At 47.0% G+C, this 27,495-nt stretch overlaps 1 protein-coding gene across 1 annotated transcript in view; it reads left to right on the top strand.

The window, feature by feature from the left end:
- Positions 1-14,853, top strand: part of PRPS2 (phosphoribosyl pyrophosphate synthetase 2) — a 35,824-nt gene extending 20,971 nt beyond the window's left edge. Inside the window, exons 3-7 of the mRNA XM_081793369.1 lie at positions 2,117-2,215; positions 3,085-3,209; positions 8,910-9,083; positions 10,453-10,612; positions 12,309-14,853. Coding sequence (XP_081649495.1) covers positions 2,117-2,215; positions 3,085-3,209; positions 8,910-9,083; positions 10,453-10,612; positions 12,309-12,401 — 651 coding nt within the window. The 3' untranslated portion in view covers positions 12,402-14,853. The remainder of the gene's footprint in view (positions 1-2,116; positions 2,216-3,084; positions 3,210-8,909; positions 9,084-10,452; positions 10,613-12,308) is intronic.
- Positions 14,854-27,495: the final 12,642 nt, after the last annotated feature.

Raw genomic sequence — 27,495 nt, 5'->3', positions numbered from 1 at the left:
TGCTGGTCTGCTGTCTTCCCAGTGGTGGCTTCGCTCAACTAAATCCCTTTCTTGTTTCACTACCGCTCGTCCCTCTGCCTTTGGATTTTGTTGGTGGCCAGTGGCCGAACCTGCTCCGTGGGTAGTGCGCCTGTTTGCTCACCCGCCCCGCAGCTGTCGGGGGTCCTCTCTGGATCTCCCCTCTGCTCACGAAGTAACGTTAACCTTAAAAATAGACACTGCCAGGGACTCCTGGGTGGCTCAGTCGGTTGAGCATCCTACTTCGGCTCAGGTCATGATCTCACGGCTCATGGGTTCAAGTCCCATGTCGGGCTCTGTGCCGACAGCTCAGAGCCTGGAGCCTCCTTCAGATTCTGTGTCTCCCTCTGGCTTCCCCTCCTCCACTTGTGCTCTCTCAAAAATAAATAAATATACAAAAAAATAGACACTGCTAGTTATTTTACCAGCAACAGATGGGTTTATTCAGGAATAAAAGAGAATTGCGAAGAAAGAAGCTGTGACAAGATTGTAGGCAAGTCCGGGGCATAAAGGAAAGGTAGGCTTTTGAAGGAGACAAGGGGGGAGTTGGGGGGCTCTTAGGAACTAAAAGTCCATTGGAGGAAACTGGGGGTTCAAAGAGTGGTGGCTTCTCATTTTCTGAACTGTTTCCTGGGCACGGGGAAGGCACCTCTTCCTTCTGGAGTAGCAGAGCAGTATCCATGTGCAAGGTCAAGTCTGTACAAGGTCACATCTGCCCCTTTGGTTGTGTCTGCAATTGACTAGGAGTGGGAGGGCGGGAAAGCTCCCCCTCCCAAATCTCCTGACTCCATTTTTGTGGGGATTCCCGTTACGAATGTCCACCATATGTTATTATAAAGTAATGTTTGTTTGCTTTTTAAGAGTATGGTGTGTCAGAGAAAGTACACATGATCTGTTGACATTATGATGTAATTCCTTCCCGTGTATGCTTTTACATGAATCTACTCTATACTCTGTGTATTTTGTAGGGATGGTTCATTTGTTACTATTGTGATTGAAATGTTTTCTTGTTGCCAGTTTGAGGTGTAATTGACATAACATTGGGTGAGTCTGAATGAAATCTTTTAAGCTTATATATATATATATTTTTTTTTTTTGAGGGGTTGGTATATGAGCATATTCCTGTTTACAGTAAAATGCTGACCTCTTTTCCTAGCTTCAGTCTCTGTGTAGTCTTTTATATAATTTTTGATGTAGACAGTTATTGGCCAGGATTTATGATGGCGGAACTACAGCTATGGAGAAGTTAGGTAACTTTAAAGAGGATACAGTGTCAATAAATCACCTTGCATCCCTTCTTGAAAAACCAAAGTTTTAATCACCTGAAGTTGTTCTTTCTTCAGTCTGGTTTTCGTGTAGTAATTCGTGACAGCATTCGGCTTCCAGCTGCAGTATATCAAGTCTTCTTGAAGACCCGACCTTGGCTTTCAGCTGGCCCCTGCCTCCCTTGCCAGCATTCCCTTACACTCCCTCTTGGACCAGTGCCTGTGGCCACCCAGCTTTCAGTCCCCAGATGTGACCTCCTGGCCTCGGTGCCGTCACACGTGCTGCTCTTTCTGGAACACTGGTTTCTCCCCTCTGCTGGCCACACCTTAAAAGCAGTTTCCTCCAAGGGGCCTCTGATGATAACCAGTCTCTCTCTCTCCTTTTTTTGAATGTTTATTTATTTTGAGAGAGAGAGGAAGAGAGCACAAAGAGAAGAGAGAGGGAAGCGAGAAGAGAGGCAGAGACAGAAGTACAGCAAAAATCCCAAGCAGGCTCCACATGGTCAGTGCAGAGCCTGACATGGGGCTCGATCCCACGGTTCGTGAGATCATGACCTGAGCTGAAATCAAGGTTGGATGCTTAACCGACTGTTTCATTGTTTGCTTCTGTGATACTTGTTCTCGCTGCACAGTGTCAAGCTGGTAACATTGGGTGAAATAAATGGAATGAAGAACTTTTGTTGTTATGATGTAAGTTTCTTCCTTGTTATTAAGAATTAATTAATGTAAATGATTAAAGTCTTAAATGACTTTAAGTGGTTAATGCTGATTTTGTTCACATTATCTCTTCCCTTCTCTTCTGCTGTTATGAAATCTATGCCTTTATTTTTTAGAGCCGTGCTCCGATTTCTGCGAAACTTGTGGCCAATATGCTGTCAGTGGCTGGGGCAGATCACATCATCACCATGGACCTGCACGCCTCTCAGATCCAGGTTCCCGCCTTTTCTTTCTTGCCCTCGGTTGTGATCGGGGGCTTAGTGCAAGTGGTTAAATCCTGATTCTGTTCAACTGTTTTCGAGGGAGGTAACGTTACTCGTGGTCGCGTTTGTATACGGTGGCTCTCTGGGATTTTCGTCTTTACTGAACTTGGGACTATAGTTCAATGTAGTTATCACCTGACTCTGCCACCAACCTCTGTCCAAACAGTTTTGGGGCGGTGGGAATGGCTTCTTGGTAGTAAACTGTATAATTCCATCTCAGCTTCTCGACAATCATGAGAATGGCAGAGTTGTAATGTATGTTTTTTAACCTCTTCATAACTGAGTTCCTTTATCTATGAAACAGGCCGAATTGTACTGTACCTACTCTGTAATACAGCAAACGTGAAACATTTAGCTTATAATAAGGTGCTTGAGGCACAACAAATCTCTTCACTCCCTTGCAAAGCCATTCTCCTATTGCTTAGAATACAGGCAGGGGGCACCTGGGGGGCTCGGTCGGTTAAGCGTCTGACTTCGGCTCAGGTCATGATCTCACGGCTTGTGAGTTCGAGCCCCGCGTTGGGCTCTGTGCTGACAGCTCGGAGCCTGGAGCCTGCTTCAGATTCTGTGTCTCCCTTTCTCTCTGACCCTCCCCCGTTCATGCTCTGTCTCTCTCTGTCTCAAAAATAAATAAACGTTAAAAAAAAAAAAAGAATACAGGCAGTCATAATAGAATGTGTCTCCAAACATAATGGATGGGACTGAAGTAGGCTCCTGGAACATATCTGTCTTTTGATTTAATTCTGTTAAAATTCAGAGAAGGGAGTCTGCTGAAAAGGCTTCTTTTGAATGCAAAATTCAAGTTTTACTGCTCTCCGCAGGGATTCTTTGACATCCCCGTGGATAATTTGTACGCGGAGCCCGCGGTCCTGCAGTGGATCCGGGAGAACATCGCCGAGTGGAAGAACTGTATCATAGTTTCACCTGACGCCGGGGGAGCCAAAAGGTAGCCAAGTGCGCGTCGTTTTTCTTTTCCTTTTTTTTTTTTTTTAACGTGTTAGGTAAGGAAGCACGTGTTTTAAATTACTTAACGCTCTATTTTCGTAAATGAATGAGTAAGGGGTCTACAGTCTTGCAGAGATGAGTGCCGTCAACTTTAACATCTCCTCCTCCATGAGAGAAGCACGCACACACATTTGTTTCCAGCAAAGAACATGTTTTACTTGAGGTATTTTTTCAGTTATGTTTTCCTAAACAAATTTCTTTTTAAGGTTTATTGTTGAGAGAGACGGAGAGAGGCAGAGCGTGAGCGGGGGAAGGGCAGAGAGAGGGAGACACAGAATCCCAGGCGGGCTCCAGGCTCCGAGCCGGCAGCACAGAGCCCCATGCGGGGCTCGAACTCCGGGACCGTGAGATCATGACCTGAGCTGAGGTCGGAGGCTTAACCGACTGAGCCCCCCAGGCGCCCTGAGTTACGTTTTTCTGATTATGAAAGTAATGAGCTTCATTGGAAAATAAGGCTTTTAATTAACACGATTGACTAAGCTAGTCCTTCCTACTACAAATACTTGACAGTGGGAGCCAAAGTAGAACAGAATTTTAAAAAAGAAAACTGTGTCTATCGAGCACCGAGGACAAAGGAAGTATCCGGGACCAGGAAGTGAAGAAGGGCTGAAAACCATGCTCGAGTGGCCTGGGGGTTCGGGTATCAGATCCAGGAAGAGGCTGGTAATTTAAGTGTTAGCTGTCCCCATAGAGGTCTCCAGAGAGAAGGGAGGGAGACAGTCTTCACTCAGGCCTTTGGAGGTGGGGGACAAATTAGCCACCCGTGAGAAATCAAACTGAGAGCCTGTGCCGTGTGCAGATACACGTCAAACTCTGCATCCTGCCCCTGTGCCCGCCCCGCCCCCGCACAATGTGGGGCAGGAGAGTCCCTATGTTGAGAAAATTTACACAGAAATTGATCCCAGGCTACAGAGCTCCTGCAGTGGGAGAATCCCACAAGCCCAGCCGCTCTGTAAGCACTCCGCACTGAAGACAACCTCATGCCTGATGATCCAAGTTCAAAAACCGGGAGGGTGCAGCCCACCCAGAGTCAGTGTGTGCAGATAACACGGCGGCGGGCCGCCAGCACCGTGGGGGTGACGGAACGATTACCGGACTGTAAAATTACTGAGTTGGACAGAAATTGACGTGGTGCTAAAAGCACGGTACGGAGCTGCAAATCTCGCGGGCTTTGCAGACTCCGGGAGTTAAGGAGCAGTCGGTACCGAGTTCACGATGAAGGGTGACGATGATAGAACGTTGATTCGGTACGGGGTGCTTTACTGCGGCCTGAGGCTTGCTGACCTTGTAGAAGTGTGCGGCGGCCAACTGGGAGAGGAAGACAGGGTGGCATGGGGTTGAGTGCCCAGGTAGGGGTCTCCATCAGGAAGGGAGAGGAGCAGAAGAGCTCTGTCCATCAGTCCAGTGCAAAAGCCAACCAGCTGCTACATGTGCCGGGAGAGTGACCTGTGACGGTTGACCTTCAGGACGTCTTTAAAATGCAGATGCCTCATTTGGCTCCCTCGTCCACCTGCAGCCCAGCGAGGGGCCTAGAATGAAACTTAAAAGCTTATGAGGAGCCCGGGAAGCTGTCCTAAAGGCCACGCAGGGAAGCGAAGGTCCTAATTCTCAGAAGAGCCTCGATGAGTGCCGAGCTGCTGTCTTGACAGTTCGGTTCCCCGCTCTGGAGAAGGGGACGACCAGGTGGGGCTGGGCCTCCGACAGCAGCAGGAAGTGGCCGTTGACAGGAAGGAGACACAAATACATAAAAGCCAGAAACAGAAAGTTATCTTGCAGAGACCCCAGCCGGGCAGCAGCAGGGCCCTCAGCCGGGACCTCCAGGTCAAAGCTCAGCGAGTGTTGTCAGCTTAAGAACACCGGGGAACGGGAGTGACATTGTGCAGTTCCTCGTGCTGGAAACGCTTGTGGTTTCCTTGGAAACTTCCATTAAGTGCCGCCGTGGAATCTGCGTTCATATACGGGGACTCCTCCGGCCTGATACAGGGTTACAGAGCTGAACAAGTGGCCGCTTTTTTAAGTTTTTTTTTTTATGTTTATTTGTTTTTGAGAGACAGAGAGACAGCATGAGCAGGGGAGGGCAGAGACAGAGGGAGACACGGAATCCGAAGCAGGCTCCAGGCGCTGAGCTGTCAGCACAGAGCCCGATGTGGGGCTCGAACTCACGGACCGCGAGATCATGACCTGAACCGAAGTCAGACACTTCACCGACTGAGCCCCCCAGGTGCCCCAGAATCCACCTATGTAAAGTGCACAGCTCAGTGGTTTTCAGCGTATTCAGGGTATCCCTCACTACTGTCACATTCCAGAACATTTTCACCACCCCAAAAAGAAACCTGTACCCACAGCCAGTGACTCCGTGTTCCCGCTCCCCCCAGCCACCCCTGATCTACTTTCTGTCTTGCCTTCCTGTGTTGCCTCTCTGGACATTTCGTATGGACGGATCGTGTAATACGTGGTCTTTGTGTCTGGCATATTCCTTTTCCTTAAGCAGAGAAAAAAAGACTTTGGCAGCTGATCAACCAAAAGAATAGATTCCATAAATTTGTGTGGCCTTTCCTATCCCAATGCTGTTTTTTATAGAGAGTCTAAAAATACACGTGCTGTTAGCAAACCTTCAAATTGGGTAACGTCCCCCATTTCCTTCTTTAGAGACCTCAGTTCTTCCCAGTTTCAGAATTCTTTTGTTTGCACACGTCTCCCTTTTTATTTGACACAAAGGGTGATGTGCTGTGCACAGTTCTTCAGTCTCCAGTCTCCACTCCACTTCCTTGTTCGGTCTTAGCAGTGTTTCATCGTTCTTTTTTTTTTTTTTTTTTTTTTATGTGTTTGTTTATTTTTGAGAGAGAGAGACAGAGCACAAGGCGGGGAGGGGCAGAGAGAGAGGGAGACACAGAATCGGAAGCAGGTTCCAGGCTCCGAGCTGCCAGCACAGACCCCGACGCGGGGCTCGAACTTGCGAACATGAGACCATGACCTGAGCCAAAGTCAGATACTTAACCGATGAGCCACCCAGGCGCCCCAAATGCTTCATCGTTCTTTAGAGCTGAGGGGTACGTCCTTTGTGTGCATGTGTCCTAATTCCTTTAACATGACCCCCCCCCCCCCCCCACTTGTAGGGACTGTTGTTTTGTACTCTGACGCGCGCTCCTACAGCACGAACTTCCTACCTTGGGTACGCATTTGCAAGCAGGATACGTTCCGAGGGCAGTTGCCAAGTCTTTCACAAAAGATAGACCGGTCGACAGTCCCAAGTATGAATGCCGGTGACTTTATTAACCAGATAGTGATAATATGGCCTCTTTTCCTGTTAATTCTGGTTGCTGTGGATAAGGTCAAGCATGCTTTCTGGCATGTTTATTTTCCAAGATGGCCTATTCGGCCTATTCGTACCTTCCTGTGTTGTCTTATTGGCTGAGGGCCTTTTCCTTTGACTCATTAGGAGTTTTGTGGAGGCAGGATTTCTTGCCTTGGTGCATTTTTATTCCCTGCAGCACTTTTAGAACATTCTTCTGTACTCATTTATCTCCTTTTCACGTTATGGCTTCTGGGTTTAGGAAGAATTCACCCTTCTGTCGATCTTTCTTCTCCCACGAATTCATATATTTGAAAGTAAATTGCCCTTTTCCTTTTTAACGTTCCAGTTTTTCTTCCATCTGGTATTTGTTTTGGAACTAAGAGTGAAGAAGAATCCCTGTTGATTTGAGACACCATTTTATATACCAAATCCCCCCCATCCACTTGCCAACCCTTGCTTTTCAAAATCCAGAATCAACTAACCAGAGTTCATGGCCAGCTGTTTTTTTCAGATCCCCTTTAAACCACCCCTCTTACCTCTGCCAGGAAAAGTCCAGCTTTTGGGGGGCACACATTGTAGATTTTTTTGCCACCTCCTCTCCTTTTCTTCTTCCTATTCTGGACTAAGCTGTTCCCCACCTGGCAGGACAACCGCACAGGTAACGCAGGGTACATGCACTTGACATTATTGGCGCCATCTTTGCGTGATGCAAAAAAGCCATTTCATCGAAGAAAATAATCTAATTGATTATCTGATCAATTAGAACTTAATGCCTTAGTAAAAGCTTTAAAGCCTGACTTGTTGCAGGTAAAACTTAATATTGCCACAAGAGGTCACTCTTGGATTGTCTTTGAAGCTCGATTGGGCCGACAGCTAAGGGAAAAGAAACCTTAGAAGGTAACACCGCCGCTGAGATGGTCTGCGTTCACCTGACACTGCTGTGGGACGTTGGTGAAATGAAATAATTGAGATTTGGGGGGAAAGAAGGGAAAGACGGGTTTAGAAGAAGTGGAAATGAAAATATGTATGTTATTTTTGTTCTAGCTTTTTCTGCCTAAGATTTCTGCACGATACATTGTCTCCACATCATTTGTTAGGAGTAAGTCTTAACTCTCGTATACAAGGCAAAGAAGAGTTGTATAGCAGGTGCCTCACCGATAAGCCTGGCCTGCCACCTTGCCTTTCTCTTGCCTGCTCTGCCCTTTCTGAGGGGATGACTTTGGAGCATTTGCCATAGATGAGCAGAGAAACTCCTGGTTTACAAATCTCAAGGCCCCGAGTGTAGTGAAAGCCATTTGCATAAGCTGACGTGTTAACATGGATTTGTGAGCCCCCTGGCTGCACCCCAGACTGGGCAAACGGCAGTTTCTGAATAACTGCATTTTCGTTGTGCCCGTAATTTTTTGTTTTCACATACACTGTGTTTTCATGCTGGTAAACACACAGCTGTTGTCTTAGGCCTTTTTTTTTTTTTTGAAGTTGTTATTTGAATTCCAGTTAGTTAACATACAGGGTCATGTTAGTTTCAGGTGTACAGCCTTGTAATTCAACACATGCCCGTGATCTCTTTTTTCTTTTTTAAAGTTTATTGACTTATTTTGAGAGAGAGAGAGAGAGAGAGAGAGAGAGAGCACAAGTAGGGGAGGGTCAGAAGGAGAGGCAGAACCCCAAGCAGGCTCCACACCATCAGCACAGAGCCTGATGTGGGGCTCGAACTCCGGACCCATGAGATCCTGACCTGGACCGAGATTAAGAGTCGGACGCTGATTTTTAAAAGGCGGAAGAGGGGCGCCTGGGTGGCTCAGTCGGTTAAGCGTCCGACTTCGGCTCAGGTCATGATCTCGCGGTCTGTGGGTTCGAGCCCCGCGTCGGGCTCTGTGCTGACAGCGCGGAGCCTGGAGCCTGCTTCCGATTCTGTGTCTCCCTCTCTCTCTGACCCTCCCCTGTTCATGCTGTCTCTCTCTCTGTCTCAAAAACAAATAAACGTTAAAAAAAAAAAATTAAAAAAAGAAAAAAAAGGCGGAAGAGTCTTGTGCGCGTGATTTTTAAAAAGTACGCACAAACGCTAACAAATGGCACACCGCTTTCTCATCTGGAACTTTTATCCAGTGGTCCAGGCACCTGGCATTCATCCCCAGCTGCCACAAACACAAGGCCCACTTGTTGCCGTGGTTTGCCTACTGTGCATCCCAGGCCGGGCCTGGCTTTTCTAGTGAGAGCTGATTATCTCCGGATCTTGGGTGTGGTTGGTTCCTAAACTACAGCTTGAAACCGTAAGAGCTTTTGTTAACGCTGACAGTGTTTAACTCCTCTGTCCTCTGTCGGCGTCTCGGTGTCTCGGAGCAGGGTCACCTCGATTGCGGACAGGCTGAATGTGGAATTTGCCCTGATTCACAAAGAGAGGAAGAAAGCAAACGAAGTGGACCGGATGGTTCTGGTGGGCGACGTGAAGGACCGCGTGGCCATCCTCGTGGACGACATGGCCGACACGTGTGGCACCATCTGCCACGCTGCGGACAAGTACGTGGATGGTTTGGGCAAACGGGAGAACGTGTCATTAAGAAAGGAAACGTGGCAGCTTTAAAAAAGATAAAAGGGGGCCTGTTTCTACTAATTCTTGCTGCGGTGGCTTGGGCGTGGCCTTTCAGACCAAAGGATGTTCTAGGCCCATTTATTATTTTGTTTCTTGGTGGAAAAAAAAAAAAAAAGTACAGGCCTTTATGGCCCGGTTTTCACTTTTAAGGATGCGCTTTCAGTGTATTTGAAAAAGGGTCAGAGAGGGCGCTGCCCCTGAAACCGAGCACAGAAGAAAAGAGACCGTGTTGCGGGCGTCTCTGGGCCTTGGCCCCTTCTGTTCCGCCTTCGTTCCAGCTGCCTCAGCTGCTGGCTCCGGAAGGATTGAGAGCAGCGTTGTGGGGAGTGGGGGCCACCCCATCCCCCAGCCACGTGTGGCCCTGGAACACTTGGGGTGCGGCCAGCGTGCACACCAGCTTTCAAAGACAGCACGAAACAAAGAATGCAGACTGTCACAGTAATCATTTTATAGTGACGTGTGTCAAAATGATGGTATTCTGGCTTGATTAGGTTAAACCTGCGGTTCTCAACCAAGGGCATCTGTGCTCTCTGGGGGACATTCGACGGTGTCGGCAGACTTTTTTGGTTGTCACAACTGAGGGGAGGGCGTGGCTAGTGGGGTGAGGCCGGGGATGCTGCTCAGTGAAGAATTGTATGGGCCCAAGGCCAAGGTTGATTATCCCTCATTTAATGGAATACAAAGTGTCTTGCCAGTACACAGCTTAAAAGATTCTTTTTTAGGCTAATACACGTGAGTGAAATTCGTTTTTGGTTTTTGTGGAACGCACTTGTTGCTTTTTTTTTTTTTTTGAGAGAGAAAGAGAGAGTGAGCGAGCTTGAGCAAGCAGAGGAGGGGCAGGGAGAGAGAGGGAGAGAGAGAATCTCAAGCAGTCTCCGCACCCAGCATGGAACCCGATGCAGCTCGATCCCACCACCGTGAGATCATGACCTGAGCCGAAATCAAGAGTCGGATATGTAACCGACTGAGCTACACAGGCACCCCCACGCTTTTTGCTTTTTGTTTGTTTGTTTGTTTAATGTTTGTTTATTTTTGAGAGCGAGAGAGTGCAAGCGGGGAAGGAGCAGAGAGGGACGGGGGCCAGAGGATCCGAAGCAGGCTCCGTGCTGACACCAGAGAGCCTGATGGGGGGGCTCGAACTCATGAACCGTGAGATCATGACCTGAGCCAAAGTCAGACGCTTAACTGACTGAGCCACCCAGGCGCCCCACACCTCTTGCGTCTTAACTCACCCTAAGCGGAGGATGTTTCAAGAATATGTGTGTACCCTTAATTTTTCTGTTTCCTGTTCTACAGGCTACTCTCAGCTGGAGCCACCAAAGTTTATGCTATCCTGACGCACGGGATCTTCTCTGGGCCAGCTATTTCCAGAATAAATAATGCCGCCTTTGAAGCTGTTGTGGTCACAAACACCATTCCGCAAGAGGACAAAATGAGACACTGTCCCAAGATTCAGGTACTTCTACAGTGTAGGCAGAACGAAGCCGCGAGGAACCTACGTCTGATCCCCCAAGATAGCTTTGAGTCCTTCTGCGTGTGACGGCGAGCGCAGGGGGAGCCGGCAGAGGTCACGGCTGCCTGTAACACAGGGCGCGATTCACGCGAGGTCTGGGAAAGGCTGGGGCCGGCGGGGGTCGAGGTCAGAAGTAGGCAGGCAGCCAGACCACCCTGGAAAAGCAGTAAAAAACGGGCCGTGCCAAAGCTAAGCAGAATGACCGTCTGACCCAGTAAGTCTGCCTCTAGCTCCGGAGCCCCAAACTTGAAAATGGGCGTGCATCCAGAAACATGTGCACACACGTTCATAAACCACGCTATTCGCAGTAGCCGAAAGCTAGAAGCAGCCAAATAAATGTCCATCCACGGGTGAATGGGCAACCGAGGCGTGGTCCATCCGTCCAGTGGAATAGTATTCTCCCTTAAAAAGGAGGGACGTTCTGACACGTTGGGACAACGTGGATGAACTTGGAAAACGTTATGCTAAGTGAAAGCGAGCAGACTCACCAGGACACACGTCGTGTGATCCCGCCTCTCTGAGGGGCCTAGAGCAGTCCAGTGTGGAGGCAGAAACTAGGGTGGTGGGTGCCAAGGACTGGGGGGTGGGGCTGGGGATATAGTGTTTACTGGGGACGGTTTCTGTTGGGGATGATGAAAACAGCTTGGAAATGGGTAATAGCCGTGGCTACACAACATTGAGAATGCACTTCAAGCCACTGTGGTTAAAATGGCAATTTCTAGGTTATATATATTTTACCACAACTTTTTTTAATGTGTATTTATTATTGAGAGAGAGAAAGACAGAGTGCGAGCAGGGGAGGGGCGGAGAGAGAGAGGGAGACACAGAATCCGAAGCAGGCTCCAGGCTCCAGGCTCCGAGCTGTCAGCACAGAGCCCGAGGCGGGGCTCGAACCCACGAACCGTGAGATCACGACCCGAGCTGAAGTCGGGCACTTAACCGACTGAGCCACCCAGGCGCCCCCACAGTTTTTAAAAATGGAGGGAAAAAACACACGGCGCTAAGGATCTTTAGAGCTTTCCTCCTTCCTGTCCTTCCTGACTTGGGAGGCCATTAGAGAATTGGTGATAATCATGTTCTACCAACTGCCCTGAGCGACGTTGAAAGGATTTGGGTCCCCGTTTTGGGACACACCCACACTTATCCATCTGTGGATGGTCTGTGGCTGTCGTCACGCTACAGTGACTGAGTTCAGTGTGGCCCGCAAAGCTGAAAATACTTAACTACTGGGCCCTTTACCGATCACTGACCCCTGAGTTAGGTGATCCCAGCCGTGCTGTTAAGGGACACAGTCACTGTGTTTTTGGAAACCAAGAGACAAAAGAACCATCCATGTAACGATTGAGTAAAATGAATCTAAAAACAATCAACACCCCAAGAAAAGGATGTCTCTGATTTACAGCGACTCTGAAGAGCCTCTGAGTATCTGTACTGAAAATCTCGCTTCCGGGGTCCCATATGTGTTTGTAATTTGAAGATAGACCCAAACTGTCTCTCAGAAGAAATGGGTATAGAAGACTGATGGTAGCATGTCTTGGTGGCCTGGAGAAATCCTTTCTCAGCTCTCTGGCTTTTAAGTTTTTAATTAAATATGACTGAGATGTCCCACTGTCCTCTCCCCTTTTCTCTTGGCGTTTAGGTTATTGATATCTCGATGATCTTGGCAGAGGCGATCCGAAGAACACACAACGGTGAATCTGTGTCTTACCTGTTCAGCCACGTCCCGCTATAGATCCCGGATGTGGGGTACGGAGCAGGCCTGTTCTGGCTGCTGGCTTGTGTGCATTTGTCTCTTCTTAGTTTTAGGACTCAGCAATTATAGGATAATGCAAAAAGCATTCGATCTTTGTATACCGCAGGAGCCATGGTTTTTCTCCTCCTCAAGCTCAAGACCATTTATTTCCAGTTTGGGGTAAGGGTGGTGGTTATTTCATCTTGTTAAGTGAACTGTCGTTAGTGAGCTATGTTTTGTCATCCTGACTTGTTCTAGTAGGTGACCTCTTTCTTTGTTTTTTTTTGTTTTTTTTTTTTTCAGTATTTTGAGGCCACAACTCAAAATATATATAATTCCACTGTGTAAGTTCATAGTTTATATATTTTGAGGTTGCCAAAGGTGACTTCAGATTAAAGCCTTCTGTGTAAATAATGATAATGCCTATGGACATTTGGGTAAAACCCTGTTTACAGAATTAGCCTTTTACTTCGGAGTGAATCTTAGAAAATTTATAATACCCTGAATTTTGATTTTTTTTTTTTTTTTAAGTAACCAGATGTCAGATGAACCATTGTGGTTATTGTGCTTAATTTGACCAAATTTTATGTGGCTTAAGATGGCCACGGACACGTTTACCTTCTGATAAACGTTAGCCGTATCAGAGGCAATGTAGTTTGGTGTCTTTTTTGTTGTTGCCACTTCTGAAAAACATGGTATAACTATCACTTACCTGCAGTGTCACGTTCTGAAATTGCAAAATTTGTGTTTGGCAACAGATCTGATTGAGAAAGTGTCGAGATAGACCCTGTGGGCTGACTGGTGGCCCTCACGCTGTGCTCTGGCCATCCCAGGGGGACAGCTCTTTGAGTGGCTCCTGTCCCGCCGTCTTATTTTACGGCCTGTTGTTAGCTCTGGCTTTCACGTTGCCTTTTTTGCGAGAATCTCATGTTGTGGGGTTCCACCAAAGCACAGCCTCCCCTAAGCCCCCTCCAACGCACTAGTCTGATTGTTATTTCGTTTTTAACATAATAAAAAGGTGAATTTTTGTGACAGCCACCAAATGAGTAGTTGAACATTCCATCCTTCGTTTGAATTTCTTATGCCTTTGCCTCAAAAGTAGCAAGTCTCCTAGTCAACTGATTATTTTAACTAAAACTGTTAAATGAAAAATGTGGGTAAGGCTGACGACAAAAAGCACAAATAAGTAAGCATTAGTTGCCCTATTAAGATCATGTCAACGCGGTGGCAGATGCCTCGCGGAGGATGTTGTGACTTTTGCTAGATGCACCTTGGTGCACAACCACCTGAATTTTTCAGCCCCGAAAGAGGAGAATCTGCCTCAGAGACAAAGCCCTGGTTATAGTAACAGTCTCTCCCTCTGCTCAGTCTCAAAACTCAAAGAGAGGAGACCCTCTGCTCTAAATTCTGCAGGTGAGAAAATCCAATCTTTAAGTCATCGAGAGACTTGAAGCACAGTCTTTAAGCTTTCAGACTTCACTGCAGCAGAGGTCGAGATCTAGAAGGATCATTTCGGTCATTGCGTTGTGCTGTACCTTGAAATGGCTTCTGAGAAAACAGCATCAGCCCTACGATATGGACTGGCTCTATCTAGGAAGAGTTGACTGGAGATCTGGAAAGAGCCTATTTCGATGTATGTGACTTTTAGTTTCAATAAACGAGTGCTGTCTCTTTCTGGGAATTTCTACGCACAGGCAACTGAAAATGTAGCCACGAGTGCACGTGGGTAGACAGCCTTGGGATACTAGTGTAGACGTGTTGACGTGACAGCAGAAAGTTGATTCAAAGGTAATCATTTCATCTTAAGATGGACTCTAAGATCTAGAACTAGTTTTAAAATCTTCACATAAAAAAAAAATCTGCATGGTCATTATCATGAACTGATTGTTTCTCTCATTTAGCCTCACTTTTTGTTTTCAAGTACTTCTGGTACATTAACTGATTAGGCTAGACTTGGCCACACACAGTGGCAATGTAGTCCTTAACTGTTTGATGGTTTCACTTCAAGAAGGATGACGAAGGTGACCTCAGGAGTGGCCCGATCCCAGAACTTGGGTATCCCCTGCTGCTTGCCTGGAAACATCGAAGTGATGATGAATTGAAGTGATGATGAATTGAAGTGATGATGAATTGAAGTGATGGATGAATTGAAGTGATGAATGAATGAGTCCAGTAGATTGGTTCTGTCCAACTCTGCTGAACGGGGCTGGACTCCCATATATCCAGCCAAAAGGGGAGTCAGAGAAATACAGAAATACCAAAGCTGCTCATCTTCCAACTTAAATTATATTAATCAGCTTACGGATGCTCGTATTAGAACTTGCCTCTGTTAGATGTCAACTAGATTCAAGAAAAGATCATTTGCAGTGCTTGTATTTTTTTAGAATATAGGGTTTTAAGATTGTCCCAACACTGTACTAAACCACATCAATAAAATCATGCTACTACTTTCTGCCGTAGTTTGTATTGTCATTGCGGAGTGCTGTGTTTTGAAGGAGGGATGTGTTTCGATGGGGGTACCTCAACGTGTTTGCTACTTCACGATGATAGCCTGGCGTCTAAACTTACAGTAAAGCCAGAAGTTCGGTGGAGTTCAGCTTGTCTCCCTGTTGAAGGTATTTCTTTCAGGGCTGACCAGCAGTCTCCTTGTCCCATAGTTTAACAGCTGTGCCACGTAAGGCATCCAAGTTGATAATTCTAGATGTTGCCTGTAAAATTGGAGATCGCACAGTGTGCTTACACGTTAAAGGAGTCATGTTCAGTGTCCATAGATTGGAGCAGACCAAACTTACACTGTATTTCAGCAGGGGCTGAAGCAGGACAGCATCGGGCATTTGGTACACCATATGTTGGAGTGAAGATGGCCAACGAAGATGGGAAGGTGAGGGCTGAAACGTATCCCCATATCCGTCACGTATATTGCACAGAGAAGTCAACAGAGCCCTCCTTTTCACTACAGATCTTCACCTTATGATTTATTTCCCTGTATCTTGGGAATGCATCCCTCCACCTTCTCCTTGCCCTTGCTTCCCAGAGATGCATTGTAAATCGGTTGGCTATACCGCAGTCACTGAGCTGTATTGTCTCCCCTGAAAGCGTGTGATGCTCAGAAACAGACTTCACCACTTAGTAGAGTTAAAACAACAAAAGCTCTTTGGGAGGGTTGCTTCACCTCCCTTGTGCCTCAGTTTCCACAGACACAAAATGGGACAATAGTGCCTCTCGTAGGTATGGGAAGAGGATTAAATGAGGCCTCTGACATGCTTAGAACTGATTGTTTTGGGGGCGCCTGGGTGGCTCAGTCACTTAAGTGTCTGACCGGCTCAGGTCGTGATCTCACGGTTCGTGGGTTCGAGCCCCGCCTCGGGCTCTGTGCTGACAGCTCGGAGCCTGGAGCCTGCTTCGGATTCTGTGTCTCCCTCTCTCTCTCTGCTCCTCCCCCACTCATGCTCTGTCTCTCTCTCAAAAATAAATAAACACTAAAAAAAATTAAAAAGAACTGATCGTTTTGTACATTAATTTCAACTTTTAGAGCAGGCATCTTGCATGTTCCCTTTGAAAGAATATAAGTAGATGGGAAGAAGCAAGATTGTCACGCATTTTTTAGCTGTGAAGCCACGTGCCTGTGATCTGGTCATAAGTGTGACCCCCTCACCCAAGGCACTGTGAATTGGGGAAGAATGCCATACAATAACGGAGACAGGGATCAGTCGAGGCCATTCACAACAACCTGATTCGATTCACCTCCTCAGCATAACGACAACCAAAAGTGGTGCCCGATACAAGCAGTAAGGGCACGGGGCCCCTGGGTGGCTCAGTCGGTTGAGGGTCTGACTCTTGATTTCAGCTCAGGTCATGATCCCAGAGTCGCGAGATTGAGCCCTGGGTCTGGCTCTGTGCTAAGCGTGGGGCCTGCTTAAGATTCTCCCCTCCCCCCCAGCAAAAACAACAGCAACGACAACAAAACCGTGAGGGCCATCTACACTTTTTCCCCCCAGCTAAGGATTTATTGGTGTAAATGCCATCCCCAACCCAGGCCCTAAGACCCCCTTCTGAGTGGGGGAAGGAGGAGAAGGGAGAGCCCCAACAGTGCCCAAGAACACCGCAGCCCCTGGGCCCGTGCAGGGCCGGTTTGGCCCAGGTGGGAGGAGGCAGGTGCCCCTTCAGCAGGTACTGGGACTCGGGGCTGGTGGAGAAGCCCGTCCTCTTGTGGCCGAGAGGGAGCCAGTATGGAAGTAGGTCACCAGAGCGTGCACGTGGTCATTCCGCTTCACTTGCAGGCAGAAGGGAGGGGTGAAGGTCAAGTCTGCCACTTTGACGGTGTGGATGACCACCTCCACCAGGGGCTCCTTGATGGCCGTGTCTTTGATGCGAGCATGTGAAAGCCGTACACGTTCTTCCACCGGTGGGTCTTGTAGTCTTTGTACTGTCGATCTTCGGTGGTCGTCACGTACAGTGTGGCTCGGTGCGGGAAGATGAGAACGTCAGATGCCAGCCACTTGTCCTTGTGCCCGAGCCCACGTCCAGCACCACCTCGTCCTTGAAGAGATGTCGGTTGCGAAACCTGGAGTGTGGGTACGTGAAGCCCAATGCTCCTGCTGCTGAGACTGATTCACGCATTTTGCACTTTAAAGGGGCGATAAAAAGAGACTGGGAAAGCGAACGATGGCATGCAGTGGACAGAATCCTAAATCGGGAGTGTGGCAACCTAGAGTCTGGTTCCTGACATGCCACTAGCAAGCTGTGTGACCTTGGGAAAATGTCTACACCACTCTGGGTCTGAGTATCTCTACAAAAATGAGAGGGTAGCTGATTGCTGAAGTCCCCAGCAGTTTTAATAGGCTATGCTATCCCTTCTAGATTTAGTTGGAGTATCTAGTAACTGAAGGTTGTGCTTCCAAAGAGGCAAAGATGTTTACAGCCCCATCAGGTGAACCACTTGTTTTGGCTTGCCAGAAGTTTCTCCATTTTAGCACTGAAAGCCCTACATTCCAGGAAGCCCCTCAAGTCCTGAGCAGACCAGGATGCTGGGTCACCCTCGTTGTGTCTTCTAAGTAGATGGTTCTGGATCCCCAGCACTGCCTTAGCTAAGGTATCCCATGGGCATGGCTCTGATTTCGTGCTGCAACAGAAAGCAGGCTATGTGACAAGCCCAACAACGTGCCAGTGAGTGACCTGTGGCATCATGGTTCTTATTAAATACGCTGTCACTGAACTGTAGAAGCTGAAGGCTTGTAGGAGGAAATAGGGAGACATTTTGAGAAAATGCATTCGAGACCTGGCTTGACGGCCAGTCCTTTAGCACAGCTGCCCTCAATGCTGTTTTAAGTGGTCTTTAGAGACCCCAGGGCACAGTCCAAGCAGAAGACAGAGTGTCCTGAGCATTCGTTGATGGACATTGCCCTTCTGAGCATTGAGGAGGGGGTCAGAGATCTGTAAGCGCTTGGCCGTGTCTGAAGATAGTCTTCTCTGGTTGTCCCTAGACAAGGGAGCGATAGATTCAGTATCTTTTTTTTTTTTAACATTTATTTATTTTTTGAGAAACAGAGAGCATGAGCTGGGGAGGGGACAGAGAGAGGGGGAGTCACAAGATTCCGAAGCAGGCTCCAGGCTCCGAGCTGTCAGCACAGAGCCCAACACGGGGCTCGAACTCATGAACCATGAGATCACGACCTGAGCTGAAGTCGGACGCCTAACCGTCTGAGCCACCCAGGCGCCCCTAGATTCAGTATCTTCTTGTACTGACACCAAGACTATGAATCACAGAAAAAAAAATTAAGGACTGAAACTGAATTTGTGTTCCTCTTTAAAATCATCAGGGTGATTCGTTGGGGGCACATTTTGCAGTCAAATGCTCTTACCCTGATGTCGGGGGCACATTTTGATGTATATTTGCTATAGAATGAACTCAGGAAGTGCCACCAATATGTACTCACTCATCTGAGTGACCAAGGAACAAACCCTAAGTTTCTTTAAGCCCCAGAATAGCCTCTGTTTAGGACCAGGGCTGCCGAGCAGTCTCTGAAGGTGTTAGGATCCTTTATTGTTTTAGGGACATTCGAGTGGCTCAGTTGCTTAAGTGTCTGACTCTTGATTTCAGCTTAGGTCATGATCTCATGGTTCGTGGGTTTGAGCCTGGTGTAGGGCTCTGCACTGGCAGTGTGGACCCTGCTTGGGATTCTGTCTTCCTCTCTCTGTCCCTCCCCTGCTCACTCTCTCTCAAAATAAATAAATAAACTTAAAAATATATACTTGATTATTTTAGTAGCCATTTCTGGTGTGCTTCTGCTGTTAAGCAATCTTTTTTCCCTACAATGACTAGCTTCTTCTGTTTATCACATATTTTCCTCAGAGCCAGTTTTATCCCCAAGAAGTGTCTCAAGGTCCCTGATGGAGGCATTTTGGAATGGGGCACGGAAAGCCACAGGTGAGGAAGGAAAGCAAGGAGAGGGTGGGGGTTGCCGAGGGGAGGGGAGGGAAGCTCTCTGAGCTATCAAGGACCAGCCTGTCCCTGGGCTCGCACACCTCTCCCCAGGGACACAACCCCTCTGCTCCCTCCTTTTTGTCCCTCTGGCCATTTTCTTTTGCTCCCCCAGAAGAACCGATGTCAGAGTTTCTCCACCTCAGCACTATTGATATTTTGGGCTGAATCATTCTTTGTGGCGGGGGCTGTGTTGTGCATGTGTTGTAACAATCAAAAAAAGGGTCTCCGGGGGCGCCTGGGTGGCTTGGTCGGTTAAGCTTCCGACTTCAGCTCAGGTCATGATCTCTCAGTCTGTGAGTTCGAGCCCCGCGTCGGGCTCTGTGCTGACAGCTCAGAGCCTGGAGCCTGTTTCAGATTCTGTGTTTCCCTCTCTCTCTGCTCCTCCCCCGTTCATGCTCTGTCTCTCTCTGTCTCAAAAATAAAATAAAAACGTTAAAAAAAATAAATAAATAAAAAAAAAAAGGGTCTCCAAACATTGCCACATAGTCCCTGGGGGGAAAGTCATCCCTGGTTGAGAACCGCTGATTGATTCTAACCAGGACCTTCTTCCTTCACCCTCTTTCCTGACTTCTGGACCAATTTCAAGTAGAAAAGCGTTCTGGAACAAGGGGAACAAGGCAATGGCAATCACCAAAATTGTGCGGCAGTGTTTTGGTAGGACATGAAATTAACACTGATCCCCTACATCTGCCATGAACTGGGTGAGATTTGGGTAGGTCGCTAAGTTATTGGCTTTGTCAGTTTCCTCTTACAGTTCCAGCCTTAGAATGGAGCATGGGGTGTGTTTTTTTGTTTTTGTTTTAAAGTTGATTTATTTATTTTTGAGACAGCCAGAGACGGTGCAAGTGGGGAAAGGGCAGAGAGAGAGGGAGAGAGACCAGGGAGGGGCGGAGAGAGAGGGAATCCCAAGCAGGCTCCGCACTGTCAGCACAGACCCCGATGTGGGGCTCAAACCCACAAAATCGTGAGATCATGATCTGAGCCCAACTCAAGAGTTGAACACTTAACCGACTGAGCCACCCAGGCATCCCCAAAATAGAGCTTGGCTCTATTGAAATGCTACTCTTAGGATCTAACCCTATGAATAGAAGCCCATGCTAGCTACGTGGAAAAAAAAAAAAAAAAGAGAGAGAGAGACAAAGGTCACAGCCTCCCGACCTTCCCCACTGGGACACCAGACATGTGAACAAAGCCATCTGACTGCAACCTCATGGGAGACCCAATAGAGACCGACAGAATAGCCCAGCAGAGCCCCATCCAATGCACAGACCTGTAAACAAATGAAACGGTTGCTCTTGTAAGCCAACACGTTATGGAGCGGATTGTTATCAGGAATAGAGAATCGAAACGGGACAGCATCTCCTATGAATATCAATATGAATATCATCATCGATACGGAAAACAAATCTTTAGAATCATCAACTCCAAAAGGACGTTTTGTTGTTATCTGGGTTAAATTGACGAGATGCTGGCTGATCAGATGACAGAACATGGGCAGCAGAGTCACAAAATGTGAATTGTAACCCAGTTTCGCATCTTACTAGACGTACGCGTCCCCCGGGTATCAGTTTCCTTGTGGGCAAATCATACCTCGCAGGGGTTTTATTCTCAAGCGTTGTGAATGACGGTGCTTCTAACCCAACAGAATCATCAGTAGGATGAAGGAACGTACAGATGGGACTTGGCATTTTTATGAGCTAGCGCTGTCCCTCCAATGCCAAGCGAGTGTCTTTCTGCTGTCCCTCGCTACTAACGAATCCACTAGGGCTGATTTTCCAAGGCAGCAGACAGAACTTCCATAAATAGCCTTTTCTCTTTTTAACCACATCATCTCCTCCATTATTTGCATCCGGGGCCTTTTTTCAAAGCACCTGCCCCTTTGGACTCGTCTGGCGAACTCTAATACATACATGGGGATTAGAGTTCAAAAACGAAAGAAGGGTTTTGTTATATGAATTTGCATATCCTGTCAAGGACGTCTTCAGAACACTTTCATTTCCAGGTGAAATGAAACTTACAGGATTAAGCAGAGAGGCACTACATATTTTAGTGTTTTTTTGGGGGGGGCGGCAGTGAGAAACAAAAAAACAAGGTTAATTATGACACTGGGGCTTTACGATGCTAAAAATACACGGTAGACAAAGGTAGGCTGTGTTCTGTTTCCACGTCTCACTTACGTAGAGCAGGCTCACGGTGTCCGCAACTTTCTAACAGAGAATATTATTTTGAAACGGTCATGGTTGTATCTGACTGGAGGGATTAGAACTTCAGACTTGTTGCAAAAATACCATGATGCTTGCCACGAAAGCCTGCTGTTCGTTTTATCAAGCAGACCTTGACTTTCGGCATCTGAGAGGGGAGACGGCAAAAATTGGGGAAGCAGTGGGGTGAATACCTTCCTCTCGCTCACATGCTCACCCAAATCAAGCAACTCGCCTACAGAAACAAGACATCTGACTTCCCTGCGCTGGGAACACAGCATTGGGCAGACAGGAGCAGTTTAACGGGCTTATTTAGGTTCCCATAAGCCTTAGGAGGGTGTGTATGATGCTAAGTTTCTGCAGAATTACTTTGATGTCCGTGTCAGAGTCAAATGGTGGCACTAGGACCCAAACCCGGGGCTTCTGTCCCCGGCTGTCTGCCTGGGCAGGCGCCACCCTGGACGCCGGCTTACGTCTGCACTTCCTTTGAACTTCAGAGGCTCGATCCCGGGAGCTCTGCAATGTTTAAATCGCTAGATTAAAATATGACCCTAAACTGGCGCTGCCAGATAAAATGCAGGATACCTGATTAAATTTGAATTTCAGATAGATTGTTTTCTTCAGAAAGAATTTTTCCAGAAGCACATGTTTAGCACATGCCTGTCCCAGCTTCCTAAACCCTAACGAGCCACCGAGGGCCATTCCCAATCCTCTTTATTTCCACCAAAAAGGAGCAAAAGAAATGCAGTTAGACTGAGAAACCCAAGTACGAGGAATCCAGCCAGTGAGAGGCCTGATCTCACGGGCCAGCTGAAGCGAACTCTTGCGCAGAGCGTCGTTCATAGTTCAAGGTTAGCCACTGCGGAAGGGGTAGAAAGTAACTGTTAACAAAGCATCCCATAGCCGAACCCAAGTTCAGCTGGCCGTTGCCGAAAAGGCCATCACTCAAGAGACAAGTTTTGCCTGGAAAGGAATAGGAGCTTTATTCAGGAGGCTGGCACCTTGGGGAGAAGGCAGACTCTTGTCCGAAGGCCAACTCTGAGGTTTCTGCCCAGCTCAGAGGTTTTGAAAGGGGTTTAGGGCAGTTAATCAGCAGAGGGAGTGCACTGGCCTGCAACATTCCTTGATTTCGTGCGGACTCAATGGTGCCAACTACAAACCTTATCTCAGAGCTCGGGGGTGAGCGAGGGATGTCCTGTTCCTGTTTCGTGATGTTCTTTCTGCAAAGGGGGGCAAGGTCTACAGATACACAAAGGGAGGTTGGTAAAATCATCTGTGTGACCGAAAACAAGGAAAAAACATTGTGCTAAAAAAGTAGCGAGGCTAAACAGAAAGCCGAGGCCACCTCCAACAGACTTGCCGGCTTCTGTGGCCCGGGAACGTTCTGGTCCTTCACTCCCCAAGACCAGTGGTCTGTAAGTCTCCAAGAAATTAAATTAATTGTGTTACAGATCAAGGGCCTGAGGTCAGCAAATAAGGTGTGTGTTACCTTAAAGCAAGTTAACCCTTAAGACTGCTCGGAGTGTGGTTACAATACCTGTGGGTAAAAAAGGAGGGGGCAGGGGCACCTGGGTGGCTCAGTTGGTTAAGCGTCCGACTTTGGCTCAGGTCATGATCTCATGGTTTGTGAGTTCGAGCCCCGCGTCGGGCTCTGTGCTGACAGCTCAGAGCCTGGAGCCTGCTTCAGATTCTATCTCTCTCTCTCTCTCTCTCTCTCTCTCTCTCTCCCCCTCCCCCATTTGTGCTCTCTCTCTCTCTCTCTCTGCCCCTCCCCCCCACTTGTGCTCTGTCTCTCTCTCTCTCTCTCTCTCTCAAAAATAAGTAAAGCGTAAAAAAAACTTTTTTTTTTAAAGGAGGGGGATTAGAATATAAAGAAACTTTGGCAGGACCCATAAGGGTAATCCACAAATAATGGCTTCTTGTATCTTATCTGCGAATGGATGTGTGTAGGTTATCTCTGCGGAAGAGTTAACACAGCAGGCTGGAGACTGCTGGCATCAGAAAGGCCTGTATTCTGGCAACTTGGATTTCTAGTGGGTTCTCACCGTTCCCAGAACAGATAAGGGTGGCTCACTGCAACTGAACTGTTTTTGTAAACGATACGATTTACGTCCAACACCTGCTATCGGTCTGGGAGTCTGGAATTTTGGCCCGTGCTAGGCAGAGGGTGCCTCCATGACCAGTCCCCAGTAAAAACCCTCGTTGCCGCGTCTCTAATGAATTCCCCTGGTAGACAATATTTTACATGTGCCTTGTCGACTGGTTGTGGGGGGAATTAAGTGCTTCCTGTAGGAAGCTTGTGCCTGGCTTGTGCCAGTCATTATTACCCCATGGGCCTTTTCTCTATATTGATTTTGGTTTGTGTCCTTTCACTATAAAGAATCATAGCTGTAGGGGGGTGCCTGGGTGGCTTAGTTGGCTAAGTGTCCGACTCTTGGTTTTGGCTCAGGCCATGATCTCACAGTTTGTGAGGTCGAGCCCCATATGGGGCTCTGTGCTAATAGTGTAGACCCTGCTTGGAATTCTCTCTCTCTCTCTCTCTCTCTCTCTCTCTCTCTCTCTTGCTCTAAATAAATAAATAAATAAACTTTAAAAGAGAAAAAAAATGGAATCATAGCTGTGACTCCTTCTTACGAATCATTGCACCTGGGGGTGGCCTTGGAGACCCCAACCCAATTTCTGTCCCTCTCTCTATCTATAAAAGTTCCAAACCACATACATGTATATTACCTAGGAAAATTTTTAAAAAATCAGAGTCCTTTATATTTGCCTAAAAGCCCCATTCAATCTATCTCCCTTCCTTCCTTTCTTTTTTTCTTTCTTCTTCTGTTTTCTATACATTAGATCTTGCCTCATGAGTATGCATTTTCCATTAAAATTAAAGAAAAGGTTAAAGTCTATTGCCTTGCCTTATATTTACCCAACTAAAAGCCCCAGCCAAAATATTTTCAGAGAGGGGAACGTGGCGGGGGGCGGGGTGGGGAAGAGAGAAGAAACCCAAAAGAAAAGAATACAACAAATTTTGCTGCCTCGATCTCTAAGGGGACAGAAAATTCTTGTAGTTTTTAAATGGGGCAGTGGTAGTTATTTTTTGTTTCATAAAAAAGCTTTTTCAGCTTTTACACGTTCATGTTTCAAAATCTTAGGGCGTTGTTCTGGAAACATTTGTCCATCTTTATATACATAAAACAGTCCAGCCCATAGCTGGAAATACAGCTCTGTCATTCAGGAGTACATTTTTGTCACAGAGCTTAAAGTCACCTTTGGGGATGGTACCACACATTAAAAAGAAAAAAAGCTTTTATATAAAGAAAGGGTGTAAAAAGATTACAGAGATATAAGCAAACTCACTGTGTGAACACTGAGTGACTCCTGAATCAGAAAAAAACAAAAACAGCTATAAAGGATGGCCTGGGGACAAATTGGGGAAATTTAAATGTAGAATCAACATGAGATGGTGATATGGGATTATTGTAAATTCTTTTAGGGGTCATCCTTATTTTAGAAGATACAGGCTTACGTGCTTGGAGCTAAAATGTCATGTTGTTTGCAACTTACAAGTGATTATGAAAACAAATATGTATGTAAATATCCACATACGAAGACAGAAAACCGATGGGGCTCACTCTCACGCAGGCAGCAGGCATACAGGCTACATGGGACAATTCTTCCCACTCCTCTGTAGAGCTGAAGGTTTTCAAGATAAAGTTGGGCAGAAAAAAGAAAGATTTTATTTAAACCAACAGGCTGTTGATATAATTGAAGTTAAAGTAGAATGGTATCGTGTCCATTATTAGAAAATCAATAACCACTCTGCTACTGAATTCACCACACTGATTTAGGGAGGACTTGGTATCTTTTTGAGTAAAAAAACCCCAAAAAACCATGGACTCTCTTTACACTTGACTACTGGACAAGTGGCATTTGAACTGGTTAAACAGCTAGTGAAACGAATCAGATGACTGGTCACTTCAATTGATTAATCTCTTTAACCACCTTCCTCTCAAAATTAACCTAAGGTGAATTCTTCAGCCCCTGCTATGGACAGGACGCTGGGGACAACACATTCCTAACTGTGGGGTCTGTAGTATCACTGGGGAGCTACGAGATACAAATCAAAGGTCAATATAAGAAAGCGTAATCTATATGCTCAATACAGAGTATCATTTCTCAGGATCTCACGGTATGAAGCCTGGTCAGTGTTCACTGATCACAAAGCCTCACCCCTCCGTTACAGATGAGAGAGTAGATTGAATTTTACGTAGTCAGAGTTTTTAATGTTTCCTTTAAGACACTGGGGTTGTTGCTGTTGGGTATTTTCTCGTTGTCATCATCATATGTAGAACAAGTTTCTCCTTTTAAGATTATAGATTTCTCTATGGTTTCTTCTAATACTTTCAATGTTCAGTGTTTTATACTTAAATTTTTGAACCATCTGGGGGCACCTGGGTGGCTCTGTAGGTTAAGTGTCCGACGTTGGCTCAGGTCATGATCTCACAGTTCGTGGGTTTGAGCCCTGCGTTGGGCTCTATGCTGACAGCTCAGAGCCTGGAGCCTGCTTCGAATTCTGGGTATCCCTCTCTCTCTACCCCCTCCCCCGTCCCCCCCCCCCCCCGCTCATGCTCTCTTTCTCTCTCTCTCAAAAATAAACGTTGAAAAAAAATTAAATATTTGGACCATCTGAAATTAATTTTGATGTAAGAAGGAAGGTAGGACAGCTATAAGAAATGAGGTAGAATAGCTTAATTTTTTCTGAACTTTAAGCCAGCTGCCCAACATTATTTTAATAGTTCCGTTTGCCACTGATGTGATTTTATTTATTTTTAAACATACTTTTAATTTTTTAAGTTTATTTATTTCGAGAGAGAGACAGAGACAGTAAGCACCAACAGGGGAGAGGCAGAGGCAGAGGGAGAGAGAGAGAATCACAGGCAGGCTCTGTGCTGTCAGCTCAAACTCACGAGCCATGGGATCATGACCTGAGCTGAAACCAAGAGTCAGACGCTTAATTGACTGAGCCACCCAGGCGCCCTGCTATTGATGTGACTTTAAACTAATGTCCCTGGGGCGCCTGGGTGGCTCAGTCGGTTAAGCGGCCGACTTCGGCTCAGGTTATGATCTCTTGGTCTGTGAGTTTGAGCCCCGCGTCGGGCTCTGTGCTGACAGCTCAGAGCCTGGAGCCTGTTTCAGATTCTGTGTCTCCCTCTCTCTGACCCTCCCCTGTTCATGCTCTGTCTCTCCCTGTCTCAAAAATAAATAAAACGTTAAACTAATGTCCCATATGTGCCTTTACTCAATTCTAATATCCCCTCTCTTTCGTTGACGTGCTGGTACCATGTCACAGGTGATGGGCGTTTTACTGCATTGACACATCGGGAAGCGAAATCCCCCTTGTGTTACTTTTCCATTTAGAAATGACCTGGCTATTCCCGTATGTGGTCTCACCCCGGTCAGCTCCAATGCCTCATTTCCGGAACAAATGTTTACTAAATGAAAGGAGATGACATTGGGGACAAATTGGGGAAATTTGAATACAAAATCAACAGGGATTACTGTTCATTCTCCTAGGTATCATCCTTATTTTAGGAGCTAACCCTAATCTTTGAGATGAACAAAAATGCCCGACTGATTTCCAGATTGCCTCCCGGTTTAGAGTCGATCTGGCAAGCACCCCTTGAAATCCTGTCGGTATGTGGTTGGGATTGCACGGCACTTACAAATCAACTTAAGCACAATTTCCATCTTTTACAATGTTGTGGACTCTAGCCCAGGCAACGATGTTTTTCTCTTCATTTATTTACTTCTTCTCATGCATCTTCGCAACCCCAGGCCTACGACGGCAAGGGGAAGGAGCAATCAGTGAAATTCAGCAAGAGTGTTCCTGAGGAGAGTGGCACCTAACAAGGGCCTCATCAGAGGCTCGCAGCCAACCCACAGCCTTGCAAGGGGCGGGAGCCAGGGGCGTAAATACCCTGACCCCTCTCCACATCGGCCAAACCCAAGCGTCAGCCTTTGGCACCAACCAGTTGGTCAAGTTCATACAGCTCCGCCTCCTGGGACACGGAGTGGAATGCAGAAGCTTGCAGGGCGGACCTGGGGTCAAGTGGAAAGCCCACAGCAGCGGGCAGGGTAGAGCGTTAGAGTCTCCTGCCTTTCTACTATCTCCTTCGTTCCTAAGCATTCTCCGCCGGTTTCCTTCCCAGGTAGTTCCTATTTGTGTTGCTGTTTTCGATAGGATCCCCCTTCCTATCACCACTGCGTCAGTTGTCGTCTATACGTGAGAAAGCTATTGATCCATACCGATTGTTTGCATAGCAAATTGGCTCGATAAGAAGGTATTTGACGTTTACTGCCTGTGTAGCTATCACTTACGTGGTATGTGCGTTAATTCCATTACTTGTAAAGAAAT

Source organism: Panthera onca, chromosome X (genome assembly GCF_046562875.1).
Source record: "Panthera onca isolate mPanOnc1 chromosome X, mPanOnc1 haplotype 2, whole genome shotgun sequence".
Classification (NCBI taxonomy): Eukaryota; Metazoa; Chordata; class Mammalia; order Carnivora; family Felidae; genus Panthera; species Panthera onca.
This window is presented reverse-complemented; position numbering and strand designations above follow the sequence as displayed.